This window comes from Chinchilla lanigera, unplaced genomic scaffold, assembly GCF_000276665.1.
Source record: "Chinchilla lanigera isolate Chin_1 unplaced genomic scaffold, ChiLan1.0 scaffold00094, whole genome shotgun sequence".
Taxonomy (NCBI): domain Eukaryota; kingdom Metazoa; phylum Chordata; class Mammalia; order Rodentia; family Chinchillidae; genus Chinchilla; species Chinchilla lanigera.
In genome coordinates, this window is record NW_004955495.1 from 2087567 (window position 1) to 2097663 (window position 10097).

The 10097-nt window shown below is 61.4% G+C and overlaps 1 protein-coding gene across 3 annotated transcripts in view; it reads left to right on the forward strand.

Moving 5' to 3' along the window:
* Positions 1–10097, forward strand: part of Smarca4 (SWI/SNF related, matrix associated, actin dependent regulator of chromatin, subfamily a, member 4) — an 83485-nt gene that overhangs the window by 65896 nt on the left and 7492 nt on the right. For 2 of the 3 annotated variants that reach the window (XM_013505176.1, XM_013505175.1), the window contains 4 exons: positions 13–111; positions 359–436; positions 975–1193; positions 6512–6774. In XM_013505176.1, the coding sequence (XP_013360630.1) occupies positions 13–111; positions 359–436; positions 975–1193; positions 6512–6774 (659 nt within the window). The remainder of the gene's footprint in view (positions 1–12; positions 112–358; positions 437–974; positions 1194–6511; positions 6775–10097) is intronic. The other variant, XM_013505177.1, reaches the window with a different exon arrangement.

Sequence of the window (10097 nt, forward strand, 5' to 3'; positions counted from 1 at the left end):
ATTTATCCACAGAGCAGACACTGCAGCACGGGCAGCGGCAGTGCCAGCTTCGCCCACACGGCCCCTCCGCCAGCGGGCGTCACCCCCGACTTGGAGGAGCCACCTCTAAAGGTGAGAGGGGTAGTTCAGTCTCCACGCCCATTCAATCCTCGGCTTCTCAGCTGAGCCGGCCAGCAGGGCCCTGGTCCCACGAAGTGCGTGTGCGTGTGCGTGTGTGAGCCTCTCGCTGCCGTGTGGCCCCGTCCGCCGCAGCCACACCGGGTCGCCATTTCCCACGGACGCCGCCGCTCGCCTCTGAGCTCGGCCGCCGCCCAGCCCGGCCCCTCCGCCGTCGCACTAAAGCCTTGTAATCTTGTAGGAGGAAGACGAGGTGCCCGATGACGAGACGGTCAACCAGATGATCGCCCGGCACGAGGAGGAGTTCGACCTGTTCATGGTGAGCTCTGGGGCGGCGGGCAGGGAGGGACGAGGCCGCCGTGGTGTGTGCATCTTCAGGGTGCTGTGCGTCCCCGCCTTGCCGTCGGTCGCGTGTGGCGCTGGCAGGCATTCCCAGCAGCTCGTGGAGCTGGGCAGCTCTCAGTGGGGTCACTCGTGCCGTCTGTGGCCCCAACCTTGACCCTTAGTGCGTCGTACAGACCGCAGGGACCTCGGTTTGCGTGTGGCCCTTGGCCCGCTGGTCCTGCTGGGTGACCGTCCTAAGGCCCCACCCCCTGCAGAGAGAATTAATGCCATCCAGGGCAAGGGGCTGTCGAGGGCCCAGGTGACCACATAAAGTGGGACGGGGCCCTTTAGCCTGGGAGGACGTTGTCCTGCGTGGAGGTGCTTGTGTGGAGCTGCCACCGCCGCCCTCTGCTGGCGTCCACGCCCCCAGGGCTCTTGGTCCCGTTACTCGTGGTGGCCAGGCTCCCAGTGATCCCGTGGCTGTGGCCTGTGGTTGTCCCCGTGCTGACGCATCTCCCTCTGCCCACCGCCAGCGCATGGACCTGGACCGCCGGCGCGAGGAGGCCCGCAACCCCAAGCGCAAGCCGCGCCTCATGGAGGAGGACGAGCTCCCATCCTGGATAATCAAGGACGACGCGGAGGTGGAGCGGCTGACGTGTGAGGAGGAGGAGGAGAAGATGTTCGGGCGTGGCTCCCGCCACCGCAAGGAGGTGGACTACAGCGACTCGCTCACGGAGAAGCAGTGGCTCAAGGTACATGCCGGAGAGGGCCGGGCCCACAGGCCGGCCTGGCGGGGCGGGGGCCAGGGCTCCCGCATGGTGCCACAGAATGGCGCCACTGCTGCCTGAGCCCGCGGAGGGTGAGGCGAGGTGCCGCCCGCCGTGTAGGGGAAGCAGCGTGAACTCGCTCTCTGCAGGTCACCGCACGCAGGGCCCTGAGCTGAGCTCCTCGCCTGCTCTGGGGCGGCCCCTGCTGTGGAGGTGACAGCCTTTGTTTAGCAGCCGGTACCTGCCCCGGCGGCGCAGCTAAGCCGACTGAGTCACCCCTCACAGTGCCCGGGACCTGCCGTGGGGCCTCCCCAGCCCCTTGCACCATGCGGGCGCTTTGTATCAAGGTCCGCAGCAGCACCCTGTGGCAGCTTGGGCCCGACCTGGTCTGAGGCCCGGCACAGGGCCGGGGGTGAGCACGGCCCCACGCTGCGTGCCGGGAACAGCCCGGACGGCCCTTCCGAGAAGGCAGCTGCCGCGCTCGGCCTGAGCCGTGCGCGCGGCCCCACGGAAGCTGTTAGGCCACTGGGAGCGGGGCTCCCAGAGCTCACGAGCCTTGAGGGCAGCCCCAGGGGAGGGGAGGGGCCCGGCGCAGGCCTGCCCTGCACTTGCGGGCAGCAGGCGCCCTTTAAATGTGAATGAGCCCGCCCTGGGCGCCACGTGGGGAACTCCTGCCTGGGGTAGTTTACACGCTGCTCACCCTGTTGGGGTGTCCAGGGTAATAGCCCTGCTAGGTTTTTTGCAAGACTGGGTTTGAACCCAAGACCCTGGCCGTGCTGGCCTGGGGCTCTGCCACCAAGCTGCGCCTGGCCCGGTAGTGCTAGTGTGACAGAACATGTCACCGCCCCAGAGAAGCCCCCGGGCTGCTGTCGCCGCCCAGCATCGCAGTGACGGCCGTGCTGTGTCTGCACCGCTGTGCCTGTTGGGGATACCACATCTTGGGGGCATCTTGGGGCCCATGATTGGCATCAGCTGCTCTCACTGGGCCTAATATTTTCGAGGCGCATCTGCACAGCAGTGCATGCAGCACTGCGCCCCTTCCGGGTAGATGGTGGTGACGTGCGTGGGACGATGCTCTCCTCTCAGTAGTGACACCGTGTGTGTGGTAGTGTTCGGGGCACTGTGAATAGCGCTGCTGTCGACATTCGTGTGCTCGTTTCTGTGTGGACGTACGCTTTGATTTTTCTTGGGTATATACCTGGAGAGCATTGTTGGAACAAGTGGTCATTCCATGCTTTAACTCTTCAGAGAATCACTACGGCCGGGCTTGGTGGCCCGTGCTGAAATTGCAGCACTCCGGGAAGCTGAGGCAGGAGGATCACAAGTCTGAGCTCACTTTGGGCAACTTAGCAGAGTCATAAGCAATAACAAACGAGCAGGCCTGGGGATGTAGGTCTGCGTGCGGCCCTGGGTCCCATCCCTTAGTACGGGGATGGGGGCAGAAGGATGACCGAAAGAAAAAGCACAGAACGCTGGGGGACAGTGGCCCGAGTGGCTGTGCGCTTTTGCCCCGCAGTCTCGTGGAGGACCGACGTGGCCCACCCCGGCCACACTGCCCCACTGGTCCTCTGGCCCACTGCTTCTGCGCGTGGGCTGCTGTTGCTGAGCTGAGTGGCGATTGTTAACAGCTTCTGGAGAAAAAGACGCATCACTCCCTGGGCCCCCTTTCTTGTTAGGTGGTTTAGGGGGTTTTATTTCAAATTGGTGTCTCATTCCGTTGCCCCTGGCAGGCCCCAAACTCAAACAATCCTCCTGCCTCAGCCTAGCAAGCCCCTAGGGCTGTAGGCCATGCATGCCCAAGTGCCCTGGCCTTTGCCCACTTGGAAAATGTGGGCAAAGCACCTTAAATCCTGAGGGTGCTTGATGAGCCTCTGAGCAGAGCCGGGCATCGCCGGGCCCTGGCTCGTGTGTGGGCGTCTCCTTGCCCTCCTCGCCCCGTTTCACTTGATCACTGAACAGTTTTCCTTTCTTGCCCAGCATTGAATCTGAGAAACAACTGCCAAGCCCAAGGTGACTAAGATTCACTCATTTTTTTCTCAGAGTGTTACAGATTTACTTCTTATACTACGGTCTCTGTCGCATGTTTAGTATTTTTTGTTTTTCTTTCGGGACCAGGAATCAAACTCACGACCTTGCACTTGCCAGGCAGGCACTGTACCACTGAGCTAAATCCCCAGCCCTTCTGTTGCATTTTTAAATAAATTTATGCTACAAAGTAGGGCCCCAGCTTTATTCGTGTGTCAGTGGCCACGTTACCTAGCACTAGTTTTTTCCTTGATTTTGAAAACTCCAATTAGCACAGGTTTGCGGGACGCAGTGCTCACTTTCCCTTGGGGAATGGGAGGCGTGGTTTCGTATGGCCCCTGCCCTCGCCTTTTTCCTTCGCCCTCCCTCCCTGGTCATTTTCCCATGTGCAGTACATCTGTTTTAAGCCTGCTGTGGTGGCGCACACACACCTGTCAACCCAGCACTCCGGAGGCAGAGGCAGGAGGTTCACAAATTTGAGTCCAGCCTAGGCAATTTAGTAATTCAAGAGAGACCCTGAGAGAGTGGATGCAGACGTAGCTCAGTGCAAAGGCCCTGGATTCAATTCCCAGTACTGAAAAGAAAGTGATAAGTATTTGGTTTATTAAAAAATATGTATTAGAAGTAGGTGCTGTGGTTCACACCTGTAATCCCAGCACTTAGGAGGCCGAGGCAGAAGGGTCATTGTGAGTTTGAGGCCAGCCTGGGCTACATAGTAAGTACAAGGCCAACCTGCACTACATAGCAAGAGCCTGTCTCAATCGAACAGAACTAAACAAAACAAAACCTATCTCTGTTTCTTATTACCTGCCTTTTATTTTGCTCTTATACTTGCTGGGCACCGTGGTGCACACCTGTAGTCCCAGCACTCGGGAGGCTGAGGCAGGATGATCCTTTGAATTTGAGGCCAGCCTGGACTACATAGTGAGACCCCAACTCAACACATCGAAAAAGATGAAATTATTTATACGTCAGAATCTCGTGTGAGAGAAACCAGGCAATATTTAAGCCGTATGTCTGATTTATTGCACTTAACATTATACCTTCAGGGTACGTACAGGTGGCGGGGATGTAGCTCAGTGCACAGCGTCTGCCTGGCAAGCACCAGGTCCTGAGTTTGATTCCTGGTACCAAGAAAAGTGCGTCCATTTTCCTACAGGCAACTCAAGCTCCTCCTTCCTTACGGCAGAGTAGCATTCGGCTGTGTATGAATGGCATGCTTCCCATACCCGTCTACCTGGTACTGAGCGGGAAGGGCTCTCGGCATTGACACTTGTTGAGGAGACTGTTCCTGCCGTTGCTCGTGTCTTGCTGTGGTGACATTCAAGTACTGGCTGTGACAGACGCGACAGGCCTGTCTGTCCCGGGCTGCTGGCCAGCACACGGTTCGTGCCAGTTGGCTGGCAGCCGCTCTGGCGCCCTGCATACCAGCTGCCTCTGGCATTCCTGCTTGTTGCCATGGTGAGCCTCTCTGTGCGCCGTGTGCTGTACCTGTGACAGCGCATACCCTAGGCGCGTTGCCCGGGGCAGCCGTCGCTGATGTCTGAGCCACAGCGTGGCAGGGAGGGTCCGGCCTCGGCTCTTGGCTTGTGCGGCCACCTCCGCGTGGCCTCTGCCTCTGTCTCAGGTGGCCTTGTCCTCTGCCTCCTTGCATGTCATTTTCTGTCTCTAGTAAGGACACGTATGTCAGGCACTGTGGCCCAGGCCTTAACGCCAGCTCCTCGGAGGGGCTGAGGCAGGAGGACTGCAAGCTTGAGCGCAGCCTGGGTAAAGTAAGGAATACTGGAGCAGAGATGGAGCTCACTGGTGGGACAGCCTGGGTTTGAGCTTAGAACTGCAGAAGCAGGGAGGGGCCGGCCCTGGGTTTCGAGCCCACTGTCGTGTGGAACGGTGCTGGCTTCGGGCCTCACGTGACTTCTGCCGAGACCGCACCCCCACAGAGGCCCTGTTCTGGGCTCCGGGCACGCGGTCAGGGGGACACCGTTGAGCCTCCTTCCCTGGGCCACAGCGGCGCCAAAGGCCCTTGCTTGTGCCTGCTGCGCACCCTCATCTCTGCCCAGTGCTGTGCCCTCCCATCCTCCCTTCCCGGCCGCCACGCCTGTCACCATAGCTCTGCCATCCACGTCCCTTCCGTGAGAGCCAGGGCCCCACCTGGGTCCACTCATGGCCATGTCCTTGACACCAAGGCCCAATCTGTATGAGAGATGTCCCCGAGGCAGTGTATCTCAGCCCATTGGCACACACCTGTCCTGCCAGCACCCTGTGAGGCTGAGGCAGGAGGGTTGCTAGTTCCAGCTCAGCCTGGGCAACTAAAGAGACTTAATGAGTCCCTGTCTCAAGCTGAAAAAGTCAAAGGGCTGGGCAGTAGCTCAGTGCGAAGGCCTTCATTCAATCTCAGTCCTTTGGGGCCCAGCCCCTGCCATTTCATAGGCTAGGGCCCTCGGCCGCGTGGGCGAGATGCCCACAGCAGTCTGTTAAGATGTGGTGGCCGTGGATTCTTTTAGAATTGCCACCCCCGTTGTGCCCTTACTTCCAGCAGGGTCACCGCCATGAGTGGGCGTGGCTGCTAGGCGTGGTTGAGCTGAGCAGTGAAAGGCAGGGGCGTTGGGTGCCGTGCTGGACAGACACGGGCAGCCCGGTGCCCCGTGCTGCCGCACAGAGCGGGCCGAGCGGATCATGCTGCAGGGAGGCTGCAGGAAGTGGCAGGGAAGACGGCCCAGCACGGTGCTGGGATTGCAGCGGCCGCTCAGGGGCCGCATGAAGCTGGGGCGTCTCCTCCAATGAGGCAGTGACCACCTCAGTGCCAGAGAACAAGAGCCCTAAATATGGCGACAGTGAGCCAGGCACTGTGGCACACACTTGCAGTTCAGGCTCCTTACGAGGCTGAGGCAGGAGGGTGGTAAGTTGTAGGGCAGCCTGGACAACTTAGTGAGATCCTGTTCCAAAGCTCAGTGGGAAGGCCCTGCATCGAGCGCCAGTGTGGGGCTGGGGCCACAGTGGTCAGTTTCAAGTGAGGTGTGACTGATCGGATTTCAGACATGGCCGGGGAGAGCCGGGGCAGAGCTGTGGGTGCTGTCCCCTTCAGGTGATCACAGCTGTGTCTCTGCGGTGGGCACAGCTCCTTAGCCGCTCGCAGAGCAGCGCTGGCCCCTTCAGGACGGGCTTGCTGGCTGCCAGGGAGGGCGGGGTGGGGGCCTCCGCCCTGCCGGGCCCTCAGGCGCGCGTCACGGCCTCTGTGTGTCAACCTGGGTGCTGGCTGTCCTATTTTACTACTATTGACCCTGAAGGCCATCGAGGAGGGCACGCTGGAGGAGATCGAAGAGGAGGTCCGGCAGAAGAAATCGTCGCGGAAGCGCAAGCGGGACAGTGATGCCGGCTCCTCCACGCCGACCACCAGCACCCGCAGCCGAGACAAGGACGACGAGAGCAAGAAGCAGAAGAAGCGGGGGCGGCCGCCTGCGGAGAAGCTGTCCCCGAACCCGCCCAACCTCACCAAGAAGATGAAGAAGATCGTGGACGCCGTGATCAAGTACAAGGACAGGTAAGCGGGGGGCGGGCTGAGCCGCTGCGCTGCCCTGGTGGGCCCGGCCCGGCACGGGGACGCTCTGGGGACCCACCGCGGTGGCGCAGGTAGCCTGGCGGTGCAGGTCCAGCGGTAGTGGTGCCACGTTGGGTGGCATTTTGCGGTAGATGGCGGGGCGGCAGAGCAGCGCGAGTGGTTCCTGCACGGACTGTGCGGGGTCCCTGTCCGCAGGCTGGGTCAGGCGAGCTGGCCCACAGCAAGCCCCATCTGTGTGCGGGCAGGCGAGGCGCACGGGGACCCTCTGCCACTGTCCAGACGCGTGCACATCTCCTGGCCCAGGCTGGGGCTCGCTCCGTCTTCCGCTGCCCACTGACCTCTTCTCGGCCAGTGCTGACCCTAGGGGATGGTCGAGCAGTCGGTATTAGCGACAGTCTTTGGTGCCTCGGCGCCGCTGCAGAGGCTCAGCGAGTGGGGGCAGTTGGGGCGCTTGAGTGAAGGCTGGCGGGTGGAGGTGGACTCTGGGGAACCCCGTTGTCTGGGACGGGCATGGAGGGAAGAGGAGCTGGCCACGGTGAACAGAAGCCGCGCTGCCCTGCGGGCACCCGGGGCCTGGCCGCCCACACGCCAGTGGAAGGGCCGCGCACACAATGCTGAGAGGTGGCCCACGCGCAGAAGGCCCCGGGAGGATCCTCTGGACCCTGCAGCAGGCGTCTGTGTCCAGGGATTAAGAGTCAGTCTTCGCAGAACACAGCGCGTTTGTGCCTCTGAGGGCAGCGCGTTACAGCGGAGAAGATGGGCTCACTCGGGGTCGGCCATGGTGTCGTGCAGAGCCGAGAGGTGTCCCAACAGCGGTCACCATGGGGAGGGGTGCTGGGACGCCACCTGTGCAGCTGACACTGGGAGGCGCGTGCCGAAGCCTCCATGCGCCACCAGTTTGGCCACTGCCCTCCTAGTGTCCGTGGAAACAGGGCAGCTGGACCTCTTGTCCCGCTGGGAGCGCGGGCAGATCATGTACGCCAAGAACAGCAAGGCCATCGTCTGCCCGGTGGCTCCCCACGTGGCGCCGTGATAGCACAGTAGGATTCCAGCAGCCAGAAGCGCACACACATTCCTGCTGTGTAACCTTTCCAGGCAGGGTCTCCTTGTGTCACCCAGGCTGGTCTCCTACCTGTTGGGTGCAAGCGATCCTCCTGGCTGGGAGTTTTGGTTACCTGGGGGTCACAGCTTCCCGAGTGGCTCCATGGAGAATCATTTTTTTGAGTGAAAAATGCAAGACAACAGCAGAGCACCTACAGTGCGCCTCCAGTCACAGGAAGGTTCCGAGTTGCTGTGGGACATGACACGCGGGGACCTGGAGCGGGCTGCGGGGACTGCTTCACCTGTCCATCCAGACGTGGACACGGATGCGTGGAGGTGCAGGCTTCAGGTGTACCCATTTCCCTGCATTCGGTGAACCTCGATTTAAAAGACTTAGAAATAGCCCTTGTCGCTAGGCCTGGGGTGTTTCAGAGGAAGATAACCCTCAGTGATCGCCCGCCTTACCGGAAAAGCCGCATTCATGACCTCCTTAGCTTCTGTCGCGTGACAGGACTGACAGCTCGCCTGGCACTGCACCGAGTCCCGAGGCCCACAGCGGACGGATGAGCCACAGCCGGCGGGTTGAGAGCTGCTCCTAGCGTTGAAGTGACTGCTTGTGGCACAGCTGTGTAGCAGGACTCTGCCTCCTGATGGGACACTGAGGCCCCGTGTGGAGGAGGCTGAGGCCACTCGGCCACTCGCTTATCTTCCCCCTGAGGGGCCGGTGCTGATGTGTGGTTTCTTTTTACTCGGTCACAGTACTGGGTATGGAAGTCAGGGCCTTTGCACAAGCTAAGCAAGCACTGGCCTACTGAGCTACATCCCAGCCTTAACTTTGAGACAGCCTCACCAAGTCGCCTAGGCTGGCCTTGAACTTGGGGTCCTCCTGCCTCAGCCTCACTGGGTAGCTGGGATTACAGGCCTGCTACACCTTCATGCCTGGCAATGCTCGGTTCCAGTGAGTGGGTGGCTTCACGGGACTGAGTCCCCGAACCCTGGAAGAGCGGTGGAGGGGAATGGGTGGCTCCGGGCCTCCGGGGGCTGCGGGTTTGCACTGGAACTGTGCAGCCTGGTCCTTTGGTGGGCACGTACAAGGGCGGCAGTTTTGTCAGCCTGGGGGAGAACCAGTAGCTTTTCTGGTGGGAAACTACCTTATTTGCACATAATTCCAGAAACGGTGTTTAGGACAAACTTGGCTCATTGGGGCTTTTTTTTTTTTTTTTTCATTCTGAACTAAATTGGAAAATGTGCATGAAAACGACGTGGCTCAGTACCTTGGGGTTAGGAAAGTCGAGCCCCTCCCCCGCACCACAGTTCTTGGGGACCCGGACCCACAGGGAGCCACTGTGCTCACCTGAGGCTTGTCACGCGCAAAGGTCACAAAGCCAGCAACAGAGGCACAGCGCCCAGTGCTTCCGGGTCCCCCGCTCCGCCTCTGGGATGGACTCCACTGGGCCAGGGCACGGGGTGCCGTCACGTGGGCATGGTCATGCGGACACGGCCGACCTGCCTCTCCAGACCTGACACCGTGTGCCCCACACCCAGCCCCCACATGAACTGTGACCCCCAGGTGACCAAAACTCCCAGCCAGAAGGACATTTCCAGGGCTCAGGGCTCACCCTGCTGGGGTCCAGGGCGGCAGCCTCACCCGCCAGACCCAGAAGGAGCCAGGCCGCCGCCAGAGGGCGCACGCGCAGGTCAGGCTGGAGGGCGCGGGGCGGCTCTGTCCCCTCCGTCTGCAGCTGCTTGCTGCTCCTTTCCGGAAGGCGAAGCATGGAAGGAAGGCGTTCGGATTTTTACAAAATTCGCTTCCAGAACCCTTTAACCAGCTCAGCTCTGTGATTGAGTAAAACAAGAAGCTAAAGGCGGAGCTCGTTGCTACAAACGGCGTCTCCCGCAGAGATGACAGGCGTCCCGTCCCTCCGAGTCAGAGCCGGCCGTGTGCGCAGGAGCGCGCTGCGGCCTGTGCTCTCCCTCAGGGCCCCTCCTTGGGGCGCACCCCGCGTTCCCCACCCCAGGGGGGGCAGAAAGGCGGGCGTGCTGTGAGGGGCTCCGTGGCCTCCGCGGGGCCGGGCCGCTGGCAGGAGCAGCGCGAGTCCCCGGTAGGGGCCCTGCGTGCAGACTGGGAGGCACGGAGGAGCGCGGGCTGGGCGTGGGGCTCCGGCTTCGGCTTCGTGAAGAAAGGGGAGCGAGCGGCAGCGTCTCCTTCCTCACAGAAGCGCGCGGGGGCTCCGGGGCGGGCGCGCCCGGCACAGGCGGGTGCT